This window comes from Micropterus dolomieu, linkage group LG03 (genome assembly GCF_021292245.1).
Source record: "Micropterus dolomieu isolate WLL.071019.BEF.003 ecotype Adirondacks linkage group LG03, ASM2129224v1, whole genome shotgun sequence".
In the NCBI taxonomy this organism is placed as follows: Eukaryota; Metazoa; Chordata; class Actinopteri; order Centrarchiformes; family Centrarchidae; genus Micropterus; species Micropterus dolomieu.
In genome coordinates, this window is record NC_060152.1 from 34,973,397 (window position 1) to 34,997,078 (window position 23,682).

General features: G+C 44.5%; 3 protein-coding genes across 6 annotated transcripts in view; 2 read left to right on the forward strand and 1 right to left on the reverse strand.

The window, feature by feature from the left end:
* The window catches only part of LOC123967693 (mothers against decapentaplegic homolog 4-like), a 20,795-nt gene extending 20,258 nt beyond the window's left edge, over nucleotides 1-537 (forward strand). The window contains exon 14 of the mRNA XM_046043878.1: nucleotides 225-537. The gene's annotated coding sequence lies outside the window, so the exon portion shown is untranslated. The remainder of the gene's footprint in view (nucleotides 1-224) is intronic.
* A 1,405-nt stretch (nucleotides 538-1,942) lies between these two features.
* Nucleotides 1,943-10,234, forward strand: LOC123967694 (acidic leucine-rich nuclear phosphoprotein 32 family member E-like). Of its 2 annotated transcripts, none has more exons than XM_046043879.1 (7): nucleotides 1,943-2,123; nucleotides 3,746-3,895; nucleotides 6,074-6,196; nucleotides 6,618-6,777; nucleotides 8,452-8,576; nucleotides 8,656-8,725; nucleotides 8,890-10,234. In XM_046043879.1, the coding sequence occupies exons 1-7, from the start codon at nucleotides 2,070-2,072 to the stop codon at nucleotides 8,967-8,969; spliced, it is 762 nt and encodes a 253-aa protein (XP_045899835.1). In that variant the 5' UTR covers nucleotides 1,943-2,069; the 3' UTR covers nucleotides 8,970-10,234. The 2 variants fall into 2 exon arrangements, with proteins under 2 accessions (XP_045899835.1, XP_045899836.1); XM_046043880.1 differs by lacking the exon at nucleotides 1,943-2,123 and adding an exon at nucleotides 2,372-2,517.
* Nucleotides 10,235-15,077: 4,843 nt separating this feature from the next.
* Nucleotides 15,078-23,682, reverse strand: part of plekho1b (pleckstrin homology domain containing, family O member 1b) — a 29,567-nt gene continuing 20,962 nt past the window's right edge. For 2 of the 3 annotated variants that reach the window (XM_046043885.1, XM_046043886.1), the window contains 3 exons: nucleotides 20,948-21,052; nucleotides 20,282-20,380; nucleotides 15,078-19,135 (listed from right to left, as the gene is read on the reverse strand). In XM_046043885.1, the coding sequence (XP_045899841.1) occupies nucleotides 18,428-19,135; nucleotides 20,282-20,380; nucleotides 20,948-21,052 (912 nt within the window). In that variant the 3' untranslated portion in view covers nucleotides 15,078-18,427. The remainder of the gene's footprint in view (nucleotides 19,136-20,281; nucleotides 20,381-20,947; nucleotides 21,053-23,682) is intronic. The other variant, XR_006824326.1, reaches the window with a different exon arrangement.

Genomic DNA, 23,682 nt, shown 5'->3' on the forward strand with positions numbered 1-23,682 from the left:
AGTCGGTGATTTTAACAGTGGGTGAATTATTCAGTCAGTTAGGGCCCTTTGGAGCCCGGGGCCCATTTCAGCTGAATGGGTCACCGGGCCGGTTCAGTATCACTGGTTCACACAGATGAGTTGGTGCCACATTAACTGTGTGTGTTTGTGCTGTTTGACCCGTGGAGTTCCTCAGGGGCCGGTTCTGGGCCCCCTCTTATTTTCCCTTTAGGACAGTCTGTCAGGTATTTATAAAACTTTTCTGGATCAGTACCTGCTGTGTCTGCGGTTTGGGTGAACTGACCCTTTAACATCCGGAAACGACCAGCCGTCACATTTCCCGCTTCAACAGGATGCTGAAAGTCTATTGATTATTTATTGTTATTATCTACCAAAGATCCATCTCCTGCTCTGGATGACATCGTTTCCTGTTTACTTTGTGATTTGGATTATTTATTCTGTCATCAGGTTTTTCTCTCAGCTTTTTGTTTTTAATGCTTTTATACTGAAAGGGTCTATAACTGTAACGTCTGCTGTTTATTAAAAATGAATCTTTCAGCCGTGTCTCTGTTTTCCTTTTGGTTCCTGAAGCTCCATCAGCAGCTCAGTCAACTCAAATATCGTTTTTATTTACTCTCTGAATTTTAAGTTTTTCCTCAGAATCTTAATTTTATTTTCTGAATTTTTACTTTGACTTTATTCTCTTTACTTCCTCTTAACTTTATTATTTTTCTCAAAAAATATGAACTGTCTTGTTCTTTTCACTACTAGAATTTAAGTCATTATCTTTAAACATAAATAAAAGAACAAGTTGAATGTTGTTTTCCTGTTTGATGATGTCTTGTTTAAAATACACAGTTTACAGCAAATACTTTGATTAAAAAATGACAAAAAAAATGTTGAAATGGCCAAATGGAGTCAATTTTGGCGTTTCTGGCCTCTGCTCGCTCTCTCTCTCTTTGAAAGATTTAATTCTAAAATGATATTAAAAAGGAATTAATAGTTGGTAGTTATGTAATAATATAAATATTTAATATGTTTATAGCAGGGTTCAGCAGGCTGTGGCTCAGGAGGTAGAGCGGGTTAGCTGTTCATCAGAAGATCGGCAGTTCAATCCCTGGCTCCCCCTGGTTGCATGTCGAAGTGTCCTTGGGCAAGATACTGAACCACGAATTGCCCCTGGCGGCTTGGCTGAGAGTATGAATGAATGTTAGATGTAGTGTAAAAGTGCTTTGAGAGGTCAAAAACACTAGAAAGGCGCTAATGCTATATGGATTACATTTACATACATTAAATATGAATGAGGCATAAGGGATAAATAAAATTATTATTATTAATTAAGTGAATATCAACAACCTGAGTGCAAAAATAATGATCCGTTTGTTTAAATAAAAGGTGCACATAGAATCAGAATCACTTTTGTTGGCAGGTCTGTGTTCATTTAACTCTGTATACAAACTATATCTTTGTTTGTGTATATATACAAAACCAAGGAAATTTGTAGACAGTGAAACATTAGTGTGATGGAGCAGGATGCAGGAATAAATATTTTTGTGCAGATATTTTTATATACATGCGATAAACAGCAGGTAGGTGTGTTTTAAATGATGTAAATAGTTTACAGCTGAAGCAGGAGTAAAAGATAATATATACATGTGTGTACAATACTTGTTGTTTTGTGTGTTTTATTAATGAAAAACTTGAAGGTATCAGTGAAATATGGCGCCAATTAAGACAAAGAGTGGAAGTATGTAAAGTTTAAATGTTTCATCTTCGCCTTCTGATTGGTTACAAGGAAGTACCGCCTTTATAATTCTAACCAATCAAAGGGAAGAGTCTTGCATAATAAGATGCCGGGGCAGGAACTCGGTGAATGGCGTATCAGCGGACCAATAGGAGAGCAGAATCTGAACATACATGAATATTCAGCACGGCGGGGGCGTGGTCTCCAGCGGAGGTCGGGCGCGAGCGAACATGGAGGTTTAGTTATCCGCTGGTATCTGCTGGAGAAGGACGAGCAGCGAGCCGTGTTTTATTTTCAGTTTTCCTTTGTTGTACTTTGTTTCTCTGCCCTCTGTTCGGGCCTCAGCATGGACATGAAGAAGAGGATCAGCCTGGAGCTGAGGAACAGAAAACCCGCTGAGGTGTGTAACTACAACACACTTTAATTTATTTATTTCCAGGAGGAGAGACGGGTGAAGGAGGATGGAGGCTCGAGCGACGTGACGGTGCTGAAAACATTCAGGTCGAGGACTCCGCTGAACCTGTTCAATTATCTCTTCCGACATTTTGACCCAGAAAACAACTTCCCGCAGCTCCATCATGGAGGAAAGTCCTCCGCACGTTCCCGCCGCGGACAGGCTGCCTCTCGCGCCCTGACTTCTCGCCCGCTCGCGGGGACTCCCCGGAGCTCCGCGCGAGCGTCCTGCAGCTAGCACACGGGCTAACAGGCTAACCTGGCGAGCGCCCAGCCCTCTCAACAGCCCGCTGGCCGGGGTTAGTTAGCCGAGGCTCGGCGCCGGGACTCGGTAGTTAACGGTAAATACACCTGCGCGTGTTAGTCTGGCTTCTGTTTGTTTAAACCCGCCTGGTTCCGCGCGCGGCCGAGCAGCTACCATTTTAACCTTCGCTGTTAAAGAGTTGGTTATCCACGATGCTCGTAATCTGATGGCGCGTCAAGCCAGACTCCATTCTTAAATCTCCAACTTAGACATTTACTGGGTCACAAGCCAGATTTATTCTCTGCCCGAGCACGAGTTCGAACATTTTACAGTTGTTCAGGTGCTGGCGGACATTTCGGCCCACACTTGAACCAACAACAGTCCTTCATTTAGAGTAAACTCCGTGCTGCTCCCGCCCCCTCTGCTGTGTTGTGGTGCCGTTATTAACGGTGGTTCAGATCGTGACGCTGCTGCACGCGACGGTTCTGAAATCACATTGAATCACCTGAAGAAATACGAGATGCAACGTTACAGCCGGTCTGAGGGTTTGTTTGAAGGGACCCGGCGGAACGATTCAATCCTCAGATGATCCAGTTTGGTTGACGAAGCGATGTCAACATCACTGTAATAATTACCCGGGAAGGCTCGCGGTGTCCTGACCGGCAGGTGTTCACCTGTTGGTACTGAAAGAACATGTTCAGTAAATACTTTGTACAGATGTGGACTGTTAAAAACCATCTGAGTCTGAAGTTCAGTGGTTTTTTAACCAGACTTGGTGTCGTGTGGTTTTCTAACCGTCTCTGGTTCCAGTCCAGGTTTGTCAGGTGTTGCAGTGTTTCCTGTAGACCTGGTCTGATGAGGTCTTGATGCACAATTTAAGTCACAGTAAAGATTTGTAAACCATCAAACCTTTTGTGAGGCTGGAAGCACCAGTTCCCTGATTAATTTGCTGTTAATGTTGCAGCTCTGACAGTGAAGTTTCTCACTTTCAGGACTTCAGGGTCACAAACCAACCTGCAGCTGACTGATGTGTTAATCACTAATCTACTGAACGTGAACATTTCCCATCAGATGAGACTCTTTACAGCGTGAAGACAAATCTTTCTCCCCCTCTGACGGACCAAACACACCTTGAGTTTCTTGCCACTGATCAGCTGTATGTCCTTACACATGGATCAGCTGATTGATCGCTCAGGCTCATTACCTGAAGCAGGTTTAAACTGTGAACTCAACACCCTGACTGAAGCTGCCCTGCTGGGTGAGGGGGTCACATGGTCTCTTGTTGTTGCTGCTGTGGTCACACGGTCTCTTGTCGCCGTGGTCAGGTGGTGGCGCTGGTGGTGGATAACTGTCGCTCCAGTGACGGGGAGGTCGAAAGCCTGACGGATGAGTACACGGGGCTGGAGATCCTCAGCATGGTGAACGTCGGCCTTGCCTCGCTCTCCAAACTGCCCTCGCTGCCCAAACTACGCAAGGTCAGTCCCACACTTGCTGTTTCCCACAATGCAACACGGTTTAATAAAGGTTTTTACTGTTCACTGCTTCCTCCGGTTTTTCACACGTTGTGGTTTACAGATGAAACGTTACACGGTTAAAGTGACCAAAAAGATCAGAGTTAGATGTTAGAATGTGCTGAAATGATCAAAACACACATTTCACCAAGTTTATATTGAAAAGCACAAATAAAAAGAACTTTTTGTTCACGCAAACATTAAAATAACAGCCGATACCTGATGAAACATGAAAACCATATCAGATGTGCATTAAAGATGTTACATCATTATATATTATTGAATAATAATTCATTTAGCTGAAGCTTTTATCCAAAGCGACTTACAATATCTATTTATGTGAGCGGTCGCACGCCTCTGGAGTGTTACATGAACACGGGACTCCAACAACAAAGGCATGTGTCTAATCCACTGCGCCATCACCACCCCAGTTGTTATACCAGTAAATGCTGTGACCTCGTGCACAATTACAACAATACAGATGAGTCTTAAGCAGAGACACCACAGTCCAAAATGATTTTCTGTTTTGCTTTAATCACTTTAATTTTCAGATTTCAAGTTAATTTTTATCACCATATTTTCATTAAATATACAAAACAATCTTAAAAAGTGTGTATATAACATTCTTTGTCATGTTTTATATCAAGGCCATTAGGGCTGAAACGATTAAATCGATTCACTAAAAAGCACAAACTACACATTTATTACTGTCGCACATCACGCTTACGCCGTGTGAACACGACGTGATTATGATGCCGCTGTTTGCAAAGTAAAGGAAGAGAGAGAAAATAGGAAAGGTGTCCAAACTATGGGATTATTTCAGTTAAAGAAAACATCTCTGTAATTATATATATATATATATATATATATATATATATATATATATGTGCGTTTGTTGTTGTCCGCCGGCGGCAAGCAAAAGTACTTCTTAAACGATGATTCAATGAACAATCTGTAGAATACTTGATTACTAAAACACCGTTCGCTGCAGTCCATCAACCACAGATCGTGTACATTTCATCTTTGTTCGTATTTTCCATGTCAGAGCTCGATATGAAATCATAAATACCGAAGTTTGTTTCCTAGAGCTCAGTGTTAGCTAGTCCATATATCACATATCTATCAGAGATGTGTTCATGTGACTAACAGTCATTTTTATACTAAAGTGTGTGAGCTAATCTTTATTATCATCATCATTATTAATATTATAATATTAGACATTACATTGTTAGTGTACAGTAGAGTTGTGGTCAGACTATTTGCTTTTATTTTATATAATTATTTTTTTATGTGCAAATATATCTTGGTAAGTTCAAACCTACAATAAACCCGATTCTGAGCTTTTAGTTTTGGGGGATGAAGCCTGGTTATAATAATCAGAGCGATGCAGGCGGCCTCTGCGCTGGGGGTATTGCTCAATATCAACAAGAACGCACGTCTCAAACCGTCAGCGGCGTTCTGCGCGCTCGCGACGTTGCAAGTTCATTCTTCCATGAACGACTAGCAAGAACGTTTTCCCCAAGAACACAAGTCTGTTCTTTGCATTCTTGGTTTTGAGAAACACCCTGAGCGTTGCCGTGCCGTTAGTGTGGGAGCACATGACCATATGTGGAACAGCGGCTGAAAACGTTCAGAACAGGAGGAAACTTGAGATTTCTGCTCACAGGGATTTCTTTTAAATAGTTGAACCTCATTACTTGAAGCTTTGGCCACGTTGAGCATGAACATCCAACACTAACACTGTAGACGAGTCATAAAATGTGGAAAAGCAAAATGTGTCGACTAACACGGGCACATTTACAGTTATGTAGATTAATGTGTGCTGTCCTCATAAAGAAATAAAATTAATTGGATTATATTTACAGGAAGTATCAAACATGTTACAAGTGTTTATTAAAAGTACAATAAAATGTTTGGGAAATTACTTACAAATTATTCTTTGATTCTGGCCTCTTTATTTTGCTTTTAAAGTCACCAAATTAATGCACTTAACTTTAAAATGCAAACGTTTTTCTTCAGGGGGGGCTTGACCCCGGCCCCCCCTCGAGGGTCGATGTCCACCCACCATAGTCTCTCAAAATCCTGTGGGAAACACAGGTGTGTGCGTACCAACAGGGGTGTGTGTGTGTGTGTGTGTTGCAGCTGGAGCTGAGTGATAACACCATCTCAGGAGGTCTGGACACGCTGGCAGAGAAGTGTCCCAACCTGACGAACCTGAACCTGAGCGGGAACAAGATCAAGGAGCTGAGCAGCATCGAGGTTCTGGTAGGTTTGTTTACTACATCAGCTGTTTCCTCAGACGCCACCAATAAGATGGCGTCTTAATAAGCTGGTCTCTCCAGACTCTGTTCGTTTCATGGAGTACTGCATTTCATTTTTACATTTTTTACATGGGTTTGGTTTTGGACAACATTTGTTTCAACACTCGAGCACACACGCTGCAGGAAGTACACACTGAACTTAAATCCAGCGTATCTCTGGAACATGATGTTGGCTCACCAGCTGAGGATCAGGTGATCAGAACCTGTGAGTTTAACATCTGCAGCTGTCTGATCGGCACTCGATGTCTCAGGCCTGAGTTTTAAAGTCATGAGATAAACCAGATGTGACCCATTCACACCTGGCTTAGCGACTGAGTGGCAGTGAATGTCGTCCTCTGGTTTCACCGATTCTCTCTCGTCTGCAGCAAAACCTGAAGAACCTGAAGAGCCTGGACCTGTACAGCTGTGAAGTGTCCACGCTGGACGACTACAGGGAGGGCGTCTTCGAGCTGCTGCCTCAGCTCACCTATCTGGACGGGTACGACCAGGAAGACAACGAGGTGCCCGACTCGGAGGCCGACAACGGTGAGACTCGAGCCGCCTCCACGTGCAACCTCAGGGCTGCTCACAATTCATTTTCACAACCAACACGTTCCTGAGATGCAGCCGTGACATTAGTGACCTGTAGGGACAGAAGTCAGGGTGGGTAGAATAGAGGCGGGCGGAGCCGCCGTGACGTCCCCGGTTGGTTTCTGGTCCACCGTTCTGAACTTTCCAGTTTGGCATTTTGGCCGTCGCCATTTTTGTTCTTTAGAACCAGACGTGACCATATTTGGACGAGAGGGTGGAGCTAGCTAGCTTGGTTAGCTTGCTGCATCTGTAGTTCACGTTAGCTGTCATATTAGCTGGGATGCTAATTTTAGCTAGCGACAAACAGGCTGAAAACAAAACGCACTCAGTGAAAAATGAGCAGCCGACTCCTGATGAGCTTTTTCAGCGGCGCTGGTTAAACGTTCACAGAGCAGCGGATACGAGTCGCCTCTATCCTGATTGACAGGTCGCCAATCAGCTTGTAGCCCCGCCCTAAAGCCTCCCCTGCTTCCTGGTCTCTGTTCCTCTAAATGGGACCATAATTTACTAAATGAAGCTTTAAGTCGCCCCCTGCTGGCCGCTAGAGGACGCAGGTTTAAGGCGCCCCCTGCTGGCCGCTAGAGAGGACGCAGGTTTAAGGCGCCCCCTGCTGGCCGCTAGAGAGGACGCAGGTTTAAGGCGCCCCCTGCTGGCCGCTAGAGAGGACGCAGGTTTAAGGCGCCCCCTGCTGGCCGCTGGAGAGGACGCAGGTTAAAAGGTCCAGTGTGGAACATTCAGGAGGTTCTACAAACTAAGATCCATACCTGTGTTCTCAGCGGTGTGACATGATGAACCGTTCTGTTTTTATCACCTTAGAATGAGACATTTCTGTCTACAGACACCGCGAGGCCTCTTAAAGGGACGCCACTATGTTGAGCCGCCATGTTTCTACAATAGCTGAAAACGAACAAACTGCTCTACAGAGTGCGTTTCAGAATTGCGCTGGTTACATATGAAGTAGCAGCAGCAGTAGGACCAGGTGTTGACAGTTTTCAGCCTATACGTTGTTGGATTTAGAAATTAATTTGCTCTGATGATGTTAATCCAACACGTCTTTGTAGCAGCGTCCATGTTGTTCAGACTTATGAGCACATGAACACACTGAAGTCTGAAGAACGACTTCACAACTCAGGAAATGGGCCCATCAGAGGAGCACCTGAATGCACCGTGAGCCGCTGGTTGCAATTCACAACCCTCACCACTAGATGGCACTAAACCGTACACACTGAAGCTTTAGGGTACCTCCGCACGGCTTCACTTTTCAGACCTGGAGCTTCCTGCTGATCCAGAATCAGGCTCTGCTCCAATCAGAGCTCACACCTGATGCTTCACTGTAGGCGCTGCTTTCAGTTTAGTTCATGACTAAAATGTGGGACAGGGCTGTAGAGCCTGGGGGATTTCTGGCACTTGATATTACAGAGTTTGATTACTCTTTGTGAGGTCTCAATCATGATGTGTTTACACCAAAGACACTAGAGAAGAAGAAGATCACACCTGACATTTTTACCTCCTAATTAATTTAAGAGACGCTGCTCTCCGTGGGGCGTTCAGGTGCTTCAGCAGGTCAGGAAACGGCTGATATTTTCCCTGCAGCTGTAATGAAACTAAAATGACATACGTTTGTTCCAGACGATGACGACGAAGCCGGCCCACCTGGAGATGACGACGATGAGGAAGAAGAGGATGAGGAGGAAGGCTCTGAAGGCGACGAGGACGAGGTCGGCCTGTCGTACCTGATGAAGGAGGGAATCCAGGTGAGTCTGCGGCAGGTGACGTCTAACACGGCGTCCACGGGTCGTATCGTTTCACCGACGTGTTTGTTCTTCGTCTCAGGATGAGGAAGATGATGGAGACTATGTTGAAGAGGAGGAGGACGAGGAGGAGGAGGAAGAGGAAGATGGAGGTTAGTGTTTTAAACTGCTGCAGGGTGAAGATCAGAAGACCGGTCCTGATATTGATCCTGTAACTGGCAGGAGCCGTTCAGGGGCTTTGGTCACGTGGTCTGATGGAGACCATGTGACCTGATGGAACGCCGCTAAAGGGACGCTGTGGTTGTTTTGTCCTCAGATGTGGACGGAGCAGCTGTTCAGGGGGAGAAGAGGAAGAGAGACGCAGAGGATGAAGGTGACGATGACGATGATGAATGATCACCTTCACACGCTGTAACACCTGACCCTCCTCCCCCCCCCCCCCCCCCTCCCCCTCCCCCTCCTCCTCCTCCTCCGGTGACCTCTGACCCCGCCGGCCGGCTGCAGACTGACAGGTTCAGGATCAGAAACAGATCAGTACTGATGAACAGGAAGTGTTTGTGTCTCTGTGTTGTGATTGGACAACGGGGACAGCCAGAAAACTTTATTTACAAACAGACGTTTAACAGTACTAGAAGTACTTTTACTGAAGTACAGAGTGCAGTAATACTTACCACAAAGATTCAGATGCTTCATTCAGTAAAACGACCTCGGAACTGCTTAAATTACCATAGTGACTGAAACACCGCCGCACGGTGACGGCAGCAGCGTTAGCAGAGTGGTCCACGCGTGATGCGTTCAGTGTGCGGCGCGTTTAGAAGGGACAAACATGGGTCTGAGCGTCCTGCGCAGGACGTTACTTAGCAACATTAGCATTGTGGCTATGCTAGTGTCGCTAACAGTGGTTCTGTCTGAACTGCACGCTGACGTCTGAACATCTTTCTCTGATCTGAGGTCAGTTTGTTCTCGTTCATCTGTCGGGCAGCAGTGATTGGCTGAGCAGCTCAACTTCCTGTTTCAGCAGCAGGTGGGCGGAGTCAGACAGGTGCCTGCAGGAGCGTTTGACGACGTACAACTACACTACAGAGGAAAGTACCTCTGCAGAGTACTTTTACTTGTAACGCAGTATGTTCAGTCTGTGGTGGTGTACTTTTTACTTCAGTCGGTTCTTCCTCCTCGGGTGTTTCAGGTGTCGGATCTTTTAGTTTGATTATTGATCTGATTTTAAGGTTCAGTCCGAGTCACCTTTTCCCCCTCAGTCTCAAAGACTACAGTACCCATGATCCTCAGCAGCTGTTGCCATGGAGACTTTCTTTTTCTTTTTTTCTAAATTGATCCAAAATCCAGAAGTGATTTAAAAGCTCTCTGATTGGATGACTGTGAGATTTGTGTCTTTATTTATAAAGGACTGTTACTATAGCGTCAGGCCCCCCCGCCCCCCACCTGTCGGTCTGCAGCTCCTCGGCCCGGCTCGGCCCGGTCTCTCTGGGTCCTGGTCTGTGTAAATAGAAGTGGTCTCTGTAGGTTTCTGCCGTGTCGTCCTTGTCGACCCTGAATGTTCCACCTGAAGCTCCTCCTCCTCCTCTGAGTTGATTTTATTTTTTTACCCCGTGTGCCGGTCGTGTCGCTGTAACGAGTTTTTCAATAAAAACAGATAATTTTAATCAGCTGTTTCCTCTGTGTGACTTCACCCTGAATCCAGGGCAACTATTTTGATAATCGATGAATCAGTTCCTGCGTCTTCATGTCAGACACCAGACTTTCCTCTCATCACAAAGAAACTTCACAAGCTGAATGTAAACATCAATAGAAGCTTTTTATGAATTAGTTTTACATGCAAATGAGGTATTTCCTCATTAAATATGCGCTGATTTGCATATCACACAAATCCATTTTCCAGCACGTTGATGAGAGTCAGATGGATTTTTTTGTGATAAAATACCCAACGGCCATTTAGAGAAGGGTTTTTCAAAATATTGTATTTATTTAAAATGTATCAATATGGAGAGATTTGACATCAATTATACTAACGGATGAAATTTACTTGATCTCGGACTCGAGATAAAACGGACAAATTCTAATATTATGTGTATATATAGTGCATTCTTCACGATTGTTTTGTACATGTGAAAGTGTGGAGATCTTCATGTCAGTACAAACAGCTGATCAGTTACAGGAGAAAATGATCTCAGGCCTGTTTCTCCTGAAAGAGAAACACAGTTCCTGTTTTCACCACATGGAGGCGCCGCAGGTCAACTCATGAACACGAGTTTCATTTGGATTTCTGTCTCTTCCTGTTTCAGTTCAGTTTTATCTGCTTATTAAATGTTTTATTTATTTTCAGCTTTTCTTTCTCAGTAAATTTAGTTTCCACCTGCAACACAGATTAAAACTAACGTCTGCTGAGAGTCATCTGTCACCTCATCAGGGGTCAGAGGTCACAGCACTCGGAGTGATGTCACACCACAGGTCAGAGGTCATGTGACGTCATCGTGACCACTTTGGAACATGGAAGAAAGAAACGGAGACAAACTGAGTGTCGCTGGTTTCCTGTCCAACACGGGGAACATTGATCCACAAGTTACTGAAGGAAACTACAACAAACGGATAATAAATAAACAAAAAGGGCTGAAATGAAAAATATAGTAGTAGAAAACTGAGCCATTTAAATGGTAATTAAATAAAAGTTGAGCTTCCTGGCATGGCGCTTTGCCAACATTTATTTAGGCTACATAGGATTTATTATGATGGTAAAAGGATATAAAAGACGATTCCTCACTGGATGGATCCGACGGAGAATCATTAGTTTCAGATCATTCGATGATTTCAAGCAGAAAAAAGGCGTTCTGTTGTTGCTGTATTGCTGTGGAGAAACTCCAGCGCTGCGTCGCTTTAAATGTTGCTGCTGCAGGGAATTGTGGGACGGCGTTACCTCCTTTCCTGTGCTAAAGGAGCTCCAGCGTTCCCTGCGCTGAAGGAGGTGAGAAAGGAAGCAGCTTTTAGAGGATTCAGCCAGCTCTGTTAGAACCTCCCTGAGGCAAAAAGCCTTTTGAAACGCAGCTGAAGTGTCTCGACACGAAGTTCCAGTCCTGAAAGAGTTAAACTTCAAAGTAAATTTCGGGTTCCTGAACTGGAGTCTTCATTTTCACAGATTCAGGTCTTTGTTGGGTTAAATTGTCTTTACGTCCCGACAGCGATCAATCAATCAAACGGCCGCATGCGTCACCTCTCTGCCGCCTCCTGCCGCAGCTGTAAATATCATCTCTCTTCTGAAAAGAGACGTGAGAGAACTTGTTGTGATTTGGCGCTAATAAATAAAATTGTCGTCAGACAGACCAGCAGAATAAAGTGATGAACACACAATAACTAAACCATAATGAGTACTTTTACTTTTGGTACTTACAGTATATTTTTTTATGATAGTACTTCATACAGAGTTTACTTGTACCAGATCATTTCTACCTTGTGGTATTTGTACTTTACTTCATTTTCTGACTTCCTGTTTCTCGGTGTCGGGCTGATGAAGACCATGTTGAAAGTTCTGGAAGAAGTTTGTAAGTGGACCTTTAAACTTAACTCATTCTTCTGAAGCGCCCCCTGACGTCACAGCTGCGTCCTGGTTAGTCCAGCTGCAAGGCGTGGCCTGATGATGTCACGGTGACATCATCACTGCTGCTCAGACTCAGTGGACTGACCAGAGACTGGTCCCTGTTCCAGCCTCACCTGTGTGTCTCACCTGTGGGTCTCACCTGTGGGTCTCAGATCTAAGGTGAATGCATGTCAGTGTGAGTATTGGTGGTGGTGGTGCAGTGGATAAGACTCATGCCTTTAGTGTGAGAGACCCGGGTTCAATCAACTGCATCCACCATTGTGTCCCTGAGCGAGACACTCGCTGCTCCAGAGGCGTGCAACCTCTGACATGGATAGCAATTGTAAGTCGATTTGGATGAAAGCGTCAGCTAAATGAATAAATGTATTCAAATAGTTTTCCTTGGATTTGTCTGGATGAGCAGAGACTCCACCTGACAAACAAATGATGATGTCACAGGACAAACAAATGATGATGTCACAGGTCAAACGGGCGCCATCCATCACCGTGCAAACAGATGTTAAATGTAAAGCAGATGGTTCAGTTTGCATCGTGTTTTACATGAGAAGCAAACATGACTGCTTTCACCTGAAGATATGTTCTACTGAGGCCTGCAGAGTATTTCAGGTACTACGGTGTGTGTACTTTATGTAGCTTTTAAATGACATGTAGTTATTTTATTTAGCAGTATTTATCTTATACTGCTAACGTGTATTTCCTCTCTGGGGATCAATATCTTTGTCTCGAGTGGACCAAGCAGGAACCTCTGGGTCTGAACCTGAAGCACCTTAAACCTGCGTCCTCTAGCGGCCAGCAGGGGGCGACTTAAACCTGCGTCCTCTCTAGCGGCCAGCAGGGGGCGCCTTAAACCTGCGGCCAGCAGGGGGCGCCTTAAACCTGCGGCCAGCAGGGGGCGCCTTAAACCTGCGGCCCAGGGGGCGCCTTAAACCTGCGGCCAGCAGGGGGCGACTTAAACCTGCGTCCTCTCTAGCGGCCAGCAGGGGCGACTCCAGCGGCTGCAGAAAGAAGTGTGATTGTATAGAAGTCTGTGAGAAAATGTTTCTACTTGTCAGCTGATTTATTCCCTCAGTAAACACTTTCCTGATGAGTTTCTGGTCTCAGGTTCTAGTTTCAAGTCTTCTTCAACACAGCATGATGTTCATTTAGTAAATTATGGTCCCATTTAGCGGAACAGAGACCAGGAAGCAGCTCTATCCACCATAACATTAAACTACAAATGGACTCCTCAACCATCACTCCAACCAAGTTGGTGAGAAACTTGGGTGTCATGAGCGCGTCTGGTTTTTGATCAGCCCAAAAGGACTCATGTCACTCCATTACTCAGTGACCTCCACTGGCTCCCCGTGGCCTCCAGTATCAAATTCAAGTCACTAATGCTGCATACAGAGTGACTCCTGGGTCTGCACCCATCTACCTAAACTCCATAATACAAACTTACGTTCCTTCTCGGCCGCTACGCTCCTCCAACGAACGCCGCCTGGCTCTGCCATCCCTTCACACAAAGCAATCCCAGTCCCTGTTCTCATCTGTGACACCACGATGGTGGAACGAGCTACCGCACGCCATCAGAGCAGGGGCGTCTCTCTCTAACTTCAAGAAGCTCTTGAAAACTCATCTCTTCCGAGAACACTTCCTCTTATAACACCTCTAACCTCCAACATGCACTTCCTGTGCTCTTCTTCTTCTATCCCCTACAATGATCTTGTATTGATTGCACTTTTTGTTTTGATTGCACTTTTTGTGAACTCTTACTTCCTTCCCTCGGTATCTACCCCATTGATGTGATATGTACTATGAGCTCTTACTAGTATTTATTGTCAGTTGTAGATCTGTATTTGATGCTCTGTTGATGATTGTATGTTGTTCCTGAAATGTAAGTCGCTTTGGATAAAAGCCAAATGAGTGAATGTAATCAGGGGAGGCTTTAGGGCGGGGCTACAAGCTGATTGACAAGTCGCTACCATGGCGACCTGTCAGTCAGGACTCGTATCCGCTGCTCTGTGAACATTTAACCAGCACCGCTGAAAAAGCTCATCAGGAGTCGGCTGCTCATTTTTCACTGAGTGCGTTTATCGCTAACTAAAATTAATTTAATTAATTATGCTAATATCACAGTTAACGTGAATTACAGATGCACCTTGCTAACCAAGCTAGCTAGCTCCACCCTCTTGTCCAAATATGGTCACATCCGGTTCCAAAACAAACGAGATGGCGACGGCCAAAATGCCACACTGGAGGCTACAGATCGCTAGTCCACAAACCAACGGGGGACGTCACGGCGGCTCCGCCCACTTATTTTATAACGCCTGTATTTTGGTAACTACAAAGTTTTAATGCTAATGAATCAACATTTAGTTTTTATTTACATGTAGTTCTTGTTACGGGAGTGAAACTGGTTTCATAAACCTGTTAACCAGCTTCACTAACGAGCTGCTGCTGAGAAGCCCAGGTGTGGATTCATCCACCGCAGAAAGTAGTCCCCAACAGATGCACTATTTCGGGTTAGAAAGCAGACTGTTAATTTAAAGCAACATTACAGCTTCTCTCTCTTCCTCCTCTTCTTCAGGCTCTTCAGGCCGTGAGGATACCGAGCTGGCTTCTTCCAGAGAACTCACATTGTACATTAAACTCTTGTTGCTTCTTCTTACAGCTCGCCGGAGAGTCGTGTTGGTGCCGTAAAGCGTTACGCCGTTGTTTATTAATGATAAATGTCCTGCCTGGGACTCCAATGTACTTCAGCTGTAGTGGAAATGATTTTAAAGATCCTACATAAAGCTGCTTTAACTGACGCGTCTGCAAACACACAGGTGAGTCTTTTCTGAGTGCAGGTGTGAACTGAAGGTGTTCCTGTTGCCTAGCAGCACACACAGTTTAATGAGGCGGTTTAATGATCCAGGTTCAGTTTACAGGTTTTATTTTAGCACATGAACTGATCACAACTCAGCATCAGCTTACATCACTACTGGACTACATCTCCCATCATCCCCTCTGGGTTTAAGGCTACAGCTGCTGCTCGGTGACACAGAAACAAGATTTAATAATCACACAAACAGGGAAGATCAAACGATAAGAACAGGAAGAAACGGCGAGCATCACTAAATATTGAGCTGCGTTAAAGCTCCTGTGAAATTTCTGTTTACATTCAGAGTTTCTCTTCTAGCAAACATGTTCGGTTTGTTTCCTTCATCATTAAAGAACTGCTGCTCTAACAGGAACTCCACAGGGACTTTTTAACTTTTCAAACAGCAGAAACAGGAGGACATTCTGTTAGTTATTCAACTTTAAAATGTTAATTTACAGAAACACTTCTCAGTTTACAGACTTTAAAAACCTATTTTCGGTCCAAAATTCAAATTGAGTTCTTGAATCTGTGGTGGAATCAATAAAACCAGATAAAGATGAGGGTTTTTTGTCCCTTGACATCGTCTTCAATGCGACGTCCTTCACCTTTTTTATACTTCATTTACCAACAAGAACCCGTTAAACTCCAGGAAGCTTTAACAAACTACAAAAGTCAGAAACTTGTTTAAAAAAATAAACTTTTCCCAGTAAAACTCTGATTGTATGCGGTTGAGTTTCAGTGCAAACGTTAGATTCCAGTTAAACAGTCATGTGACCTGCTCAGAGAGCTAATAAAACATTTAGTCGTGTTTTCCAGTTCATTTCATCAAGTTACACAACATTTATGTCTTTTATCTTCAGTGTCACTGTGAAATGATTCATGACCGTTCGTCTCAACATGATCGGGACCTTTTGGAAGAAAAATATGAATTAAATGTTAGAAATTATCAAATTAAAGTACTTGTGGTTAAATGATGCGTTAAAAAGCATTTTAAGAATCAAAACGTTGAGGTATTAACCTTTAATTGTTAGTTGCTGCCCTAAACAGTTTAGCATTAGCTTAGTACATGTTCACTACATTTATAAAACCATAGCCATAATGCTACGTTAACATTAGCAAGCTAACATTAGCTTATCGGCTTCTTGGGTTCAGGGTTTTGAAAACTGCTTTATTAAACAACCACCGAGACTGGATGTGTCCATGATGAGTCGGCTAAAATTAGCTTGCTAGCCGATGTTAGTTACAAAGCTAACATGTTGCTTCTAATTTATCAACGTGTTTTTTTCCCAAGCTTGGTCTCACTTCACTCTCAGCTGGATCCCAGTCGGTCTCACCTCCTGATGTTCAGATGCTAACAACAAGGTACCGCCTCTTAGCTAGTTAAATGTTATAGCTATCCAGGGTTCAGGGTTAAATGATCAGTAAAACAAAAACTTGTTGTGTTGATGTGACCGTGGGTTTCACAATTTTAATTTCAAACTAAATGATTCATCAGTTTATTGGGAAAATACTTGCAGATTAATTGACAGACCTAGCTAGCTGGTATCAAGCATCATCCCTGTTTCTTGTACATCTCAGCATAAGTTAGCTAATGCCAGCTAATTAGCTTGATTAGCTCATCGGCTACAGAGGTTCATGGTGAGAAGGACTGCAAAACAGCCGACAGGTGTGAATTTGTCTGTGATGAGTCAGCTAAAATCAGTTAGCTTGCGTGCAGTTGTTAACTGCACAGCTATTGTGCTTGTTAGCTTATTAGCTGTTTTTCTTATGTTCATCATTTGTTATTCTAATTTGATATTATGTCTTTTAATCATAGTTTTAGTTTGACTTGTTCTTTAGTTTTAGATTTACTTTTTCTTGAGCTGTTAGATTTGTTAGCCTGATTTAAACTTCTGCGTCGAGTCAACGCCGTAGCCCGCAGCGTAAGCTACGCACGTAGCCACGCATTTAGACGTGTGTCGGTGCCTGCATCACTCTGCCATTACACCACCAAAACACTAGTTGGCAGTAGCGTTATTCTGCCACTGTGTAGACTTTTGCTGGCCGAGCAGGCTAACTTCTGTTTCAGCCTTTCGCTAACTTAATGATAATCGTGTGGCTCTTCTAGACTTTTTAAATGTTAAAGACGGATCAAATTTCTTGTGGGCTTGGGAGAAATGCTACCAAGCCGACCAATCACAGTTCTTGTGGTGTGCGTCGCCTCGACATGTAGTTACATTTTTAGGGAGGTGCAAGTCACGCTAGAGCCTCAGGCTACGGCGTAGATTCGACGCAGTAGTATAAATCAGGCTTTGATGCAGCTGGTCCTGATCTGTCGAGACGCTCAGTCAAAGACTGAGATCTGATGTTTCAGTTTTTTTGAGGGTTGGACTCAAACATTGTGAGAATCAGTCCAGTTCTTCTTAAACATTCCTGAGTCTCTGAGTTTCCAGCTGCGACTGGAGGCTGTTGATTCGTCGTCGCCTCTGGTGTTTCAGAAAACATTCACATTCAGAAGGAGGTGAACCTGCTGCAGACAGTCTCCTGCTGCAGGGTCTGCGCTCTGCGTGCATAGTGGTTGGGTTTCCCAGCTGTGTAGGTTTTAAGGTCTCAGTCGGCTCCAAACAAACTAGTTTCTTACGACGTAAAACACCATGAGTTCGAGCAAAAAACTCTCACGTGAAAAGTAACAGAATAACTTGTGAAGAATGAAACCCTGCTAGCAGCTCTGTACTGAGACACGGTGGTGCTAACGCTAGCGTGTTAACTTGCTCACTATGACAATGCTAAACTCAGCATGTTAGTATGCTAACATAGGCTAAATTGGTATTCACCAAAGTTATTTTAATTCACCTTCATACAATATTCATCCTCCTTCGGCAGCTGTCTCATCTTCATGTCCAGCTGCAGAAACCTTCATCCTGTTTAGAACTTCTCCAACAGGTGTTGTTAAATTATTCAAAAAGCAAAATAAAAAGGATCCAAAGTGATGGATGTGAACAGAAGTGACATGATCAAGTACCCGCAGAGTTTCTCCTCGTCTCTGAACTCTCGTCTTGGCACATTTTCGTTCACTTTGACAAGTTTTGTTTTTAAAGGTACCTTGTTTTTATTTGTGCAAAAAAAAAGAGACTTTATGGGATTTTCAAAACCTGGAAAAGTGTTTAAGGACGTTAAAATTAAATTTATGCTACTGTGGTTTTGTGAGGAAGATGTTTACTTTGTGCACGGAGTCATTCAGCCGGACTGGGCTTGTTCCTCCCGACTGGCCCTCCTGATTTTTCCAAATAATTTAAAAGTGGTTGATCCAGCAGCTTCGTCTCAAGTCCGACAAACAGAAGCAGACGCTGCGTTCAGCGTCGTGGCGTTACCTGGACTGGAGCGGTCGAAACCAGTTCCTACCAGAACGACTCAGTACCGTGCGGCTCACTTCGGGCTCTTGCAGTCTGGGTTTAGTTTGGTGCTGTTGGAGGGGGTGATGGGGGAGGAGGAGGAGTCCAGTTGTCGGTACAATGCCCTCAGCTCCTTCACCTCCTCCAGCACTTCCTGTGCCTGGCTCCAGGCCGCCACCGCCTCCTTCAGGAGTCTCTCGGCTTCAGCTCGCGCTCCTTCAGCCGACTCCTTTCCCTTCATCTTCCCTCGCTCCCCGGCCTCCCCCCGCACCTCCCTCAGCAGCCGCTCCGTCTTCTCCAGCTTCTGGCTGATCAGCTCCTGCAGCTGGCTGACTGGCGCCATCGTGCCGCTTGGCGTGGACGCTGGTGAACAGGACAACGTCTTGTTCTTCGCAGCTTTAGAATCTGAGTGCGTCAGGATCTCGTCCATCGAGGCGCAGCGGTTTTTCTCTGCAGTCGTCAGGCGTTTTCCACCCTGGGGGGTTTGGGCGGGCCCCGTGTGCTCCCACACCACCGCCACCTCACGTGGAAGGCTCTGGGATTTCCCAGAAGCCTCGGCGGTTCTGGCAGAGAGATCGCCATCAGTTTTTGACCTGGCACAGTCCTGGCCGAGGTGGGACTTGTGAGATTTGTCCACGTCGACCCTGAAGGTGTCGCAGCCGTCGGCTCCCTGAGGAGACAAAGCCTCCTCCTCCTGGATCAGATCCAGGGTCAGCATCCCGTCTGAGGAGGAGGTGGAGGCCTAACAGACAGAGAGGAGGTGCAACAGGTCAAACAGAAACCTTTCACACACCTGTGACCACATTCTGAGCAGCGACACATGAAACCTGGTTAAAGTCGTCCTCAGGTTTCACCATCTGAAGCATGAAAGACTTTTTCTTTACTTGCTTGTTGTGGAACCTTTTGAAAGGATCACACATGTTCTTCATCAGCAAATCACTTTGCTTTGATGTTCAAACTTCACATCGTTGAGCTCAACAGAACTCTCCCAAAACTCCTTATTTAAAGAGCATTGAGCCTTAAACCGATCCAACCAGCTACGATATGAATCATGACCACAGAATGTTTGAAAACTGTGTACATCATTATTTAACTGAGTGAAGGAACTACTTTTCCCATAAACCATTGCAAATGATGAAATTTCCAAAGACTTCCAACCTAACGATAGTTTAGCTTCTTCGTACGGTTAGGTGCTAGCAGGAACAAACATGACATTTGAGGGTTTTAAACATTTTCAACAGTAACAGCGAGCTCCACCAATCAGAGACGATGCTGTTACACCCGAGGACTGTGGGTAGTGTAGTACTTCTCTATGACATCATGACTAAAACATATTTTACTTATAACAATGTTGATATCACACGGACTTCTACAGGAGCAGAAACAAGCTTATCACAGTCTGGTAGCTGGTGGTGAGTCCAAATCAGACGGTCACAAAGGATCAGAATCCCAAAACAGAACATGACCCTCACTGTTCAGCTCTATTTATAGGACTTTAGAGGACTGGGAGGACCATGTAATACAGTCAAAAGCTCCACAACAAGGGACTAAGTGGCCCCTTGAGTTTGTTCTGTGTTGAACTCTTTACAACGTGAGGAACTCAGACAAATAAACTGTGAACATCAGCTGATGAAGACCATGTGATTCAGTCAAAAGCTCCAGAACAAGCGCGCAAGTGGACCTTGAGTCAAGATCGGTTTCAGTTTGAGTTATGACTTGTAACTCTAACTACGACGTCTTTCTTTCCTCACAAGTACAACGAAGGTGTTAATTTATTACACATTTTATTATTAATATATTTCAGCAAATATCTCAAATGAAGTGATGATGTTTTATGATGAAAGGGATTCTGATAGGGGAGAGTAAGGAGGAGGAGCAGCAGACTGACCACAGCCAGCAGGTGACCTCTGGTCGGCAGTCGGCGGTTGTGAGGAATCTTCACTCGGTCTCGAGTCAGGTGAGACAGCTGCGAGTCGTCCACGATCACCTGGAGACGACGACACAAACACGTCAGGTGCGAAAAGAAGCAGCAAACCTTTATTAACACGTAAAACACGAGCGGGTCTGGAACAAACACACTTTCATTTCAGATTGCATTTCAAGGCTTTTCCAGGACTCCCTGGATGAACACCACTGATGAGGCACTGGTTCTTTCAGCCGGGAACATAATGTGTGTGTCAGAGAACGGGTATTGATCAGAGTATTGATCAAAGTATTGACTGGTGGAAAAGGTTGTTGACTGAACCAGCAGACAGCAGCTCTGACACCCTGAAATAAACACAGCTGTTACAGGAAATACTGCCTTCTGAAACCAAACATGTAGACGGCTCAGATTTAATGCAGAGCTCAAGTTGCATTAAACAAACAGACAGGTGAAGGACAGGTGCATGCAGGTGTTGGTGACTATAGTGTCAGCTGATTAACAAAGATTAGATTCAAATTGGAGGATTTCATCATCTCCCACGAACAAACACAGACATGTTGTTGGTATTAATAAAATAATAAAAATGATAACACCAGGTGTAGCCTTTAAAAACTGGGCTCTGATCCGTACCTCATCCAGGATCCTGTTTTTGGCTCGCGTGACGGCGGCATTCAGGACGTTGATCCAGGACTCTTTCTCCTCCGGACTCACAGCCAGGAAGACCAGGTTCGGGACCTGCAACACACAAAACACAGGTTCACATGTGGGGTTTTAATCCAGGTGTTCTGGCTTCATACGTGGTCCTGAGGAAACGGGTCTGTGGATCACACAGAGGAGACCTCGCGTTAGCCTTTAGCAGCAGGTTTATTTTGTTGTAGCTTGTTAATTTAATGATTCTTCATTTTAGTTTTGGTGTTAACTGCTAGCTTGTTTTAGCTTGTTGTTTTTATTAGTTTAGTTGTAGTTAGCTTGTGTTAGCATGTAACATGTTTTGTATTTGAAATAGGATTTAGTCATTTGTATTTGATAGGCTCCATGAAAATGGCTTCATATTTTGTTTCAAAATACTTCAGTGTTTTGTATTTTGCAGTTTAAAAATACTGTAAAATACAGTGTGAGAAGTCTACCTGATGACATCATATAAACGCTGCCTCTGATTGGTTCTTATCAGTAATTTGCCCAGTGAGTGAGATCAGAACAGAAAATTAATCCAGACTAGATTCCATCCATTTTTAGCATAAATTTCTATGATTCTTAACACTTCCTGTTTTGGTGTTTGTTTTAGCAGCTAAATTGTTTAACAGTTTACGTAATGTTCTATAACTACTAGCAGCCCTCACAGTTAGCGTTAGCCTGCTACTTTCAGCCTGTGTGTTTATCGGTTTGAAAGTAAAATAATAATAAAGTCTTTCAGAGGTGATCAAACTTTTAGGTAAACATGAAACTGTTGGTTAATTTAAAACAAACCTTCCTCTGCGTGATTATATGTGAGATTTATCACATGTTGCTCTCAAACTGTTAATCAGCTGAGTCAGTTTCGGGTCATGGATCGATCAAACAGGCTGGTAGATGGAAGGTTAGTTAGGCTAATACAGCACTTTTATTTTGAAACATTGCGTGGCTGCTGTATTCTGTAGGTTTTTTTGATGCACTGAAAATTATTTGGTTTCTCATTTTAAAATACATTTTGATGTATTTCTGCCCGTCGCTGCTTATTAGATTCTTGATTTGTTGTTAGCATGTGTTAGCATGTGTTAGCATGTGATAGCATGTTGTCAGAAACATTTACGGTTCATTAAGAGCAAGAGAAACTGGAGTCACACTCACTGTATGTGTAAACAGACTTAGTGAAGTAATGAAGCCGATTCTGGTTTAAATTCTGATTCAGTCTCTTAATGTTTGTGATTGGACGACAGTGCTGACATCACGCTGCACAACACTGGTTGACCTATCACCGTGCAAGACCCCCCCCACACACACACACTTTGCTGTGGGAGACACATCACCAGATGGCCGAGTGTGTGTGTGTAATAAGAGCTGCCACCTGTCTGCAGGACACCTGATCCCCTCCCCAAGGCATTCTGGGTATTTATGGGATGGCCTGCAGATATCTGAGCGCTCCTGTCGAGGAAAGTGGTTTAAAGCAGAATCTCCACCTGTTCGCTGTCAGCTGTTCCTGTTTCCATTCACATTTACTTCGGTTTGTAAAAACAGTTTCCTGTTTGTGGATCAACAGAAACTTGCAGAATAAACGCTGCAGTCCCGGAAGCAGCAGCTGTGTGAGGATGATGAGGAGGTCGTAACCTTCGTCACATTCACACCTGACACTAACAGAAAGGTCTGATGTCGTCATGTTCTCCACGTGGTTCCACCGTAACTCTTTTAATGATGTCAGATGTTTCTGATCAATAGTGACCCCACCGCGGCTCGCGTTAACAAATATTCTCCGTCATAGATTTATTAAATAATTACAGAATAATCTGAAGGCCGTCCGTCATCCTGAGAGACAAGACTGAGGCTGATATCCGTAACGTTCATTATAGCCCCGTTTCCACCAAAAGTACCTTTAGTACCAGGATCAGGTCTGTCTCACAGACAGACAGGTGTGTTCTCAGGTGAGTTCTCAGGTGCACAGACAGACAGGTGAGTTCTCAAATCACTGAGGGTCAAATCACTCCAATCCTATTGGCTTGTTGCTAGAACGGTAAGCTGTGACGGAATAACCGGAGGAGTATAAAGCACACCTGTACACACTCATCATTAGCTTTTTTTCTATTCAGCAGGCGCTCTGTATGTTGTTTGAAGAAAGCTCCAGTCCTACAAGCAGTGTCTTACCTGAAGAAGAAGTCTACCAGCATGTCCGGCAACCAGATGTACAGGTGTGTTTTTTCTTAAGCACCACGCGCCGCCTCCACGCCGGTCTCTGCCATTCTGCCTTGGTTGTTTGTTTAGCGGCTGGCTGGGCCACTCCGCACACATTCATTCGGTTTTACAGTCTTGACCTTCCTTCGGCACCTGGCACTCGTGCGCTCTCCTCTTAGTCGTGCCACTTTATTGCACACAGGGGCAGGCGGGGTTTTCGGCACGGTTTAGTGGGTATCTCGTTCCCATAGTGTCGTAACCGACGCAGTTCGATTTCCCTCGAAGGGGAACGTCTCGGGGTACGTATGTAACCCTGGTTCCCGAGAAGGGGACCGAGAGACTGCGTCGGCCCGCCGCACCTCTCTCCCCGCCTGAAGCGCCTGCTTCATAGTTTAAGCTAATGATGAGTGTGTACAGGTGTGCTTTATACTCCTCCGGTTATTCCGTCACACCTTACCGTTCTAGCAACAAGCCAATAGGATTGGAGTGATTTCATTCACGTT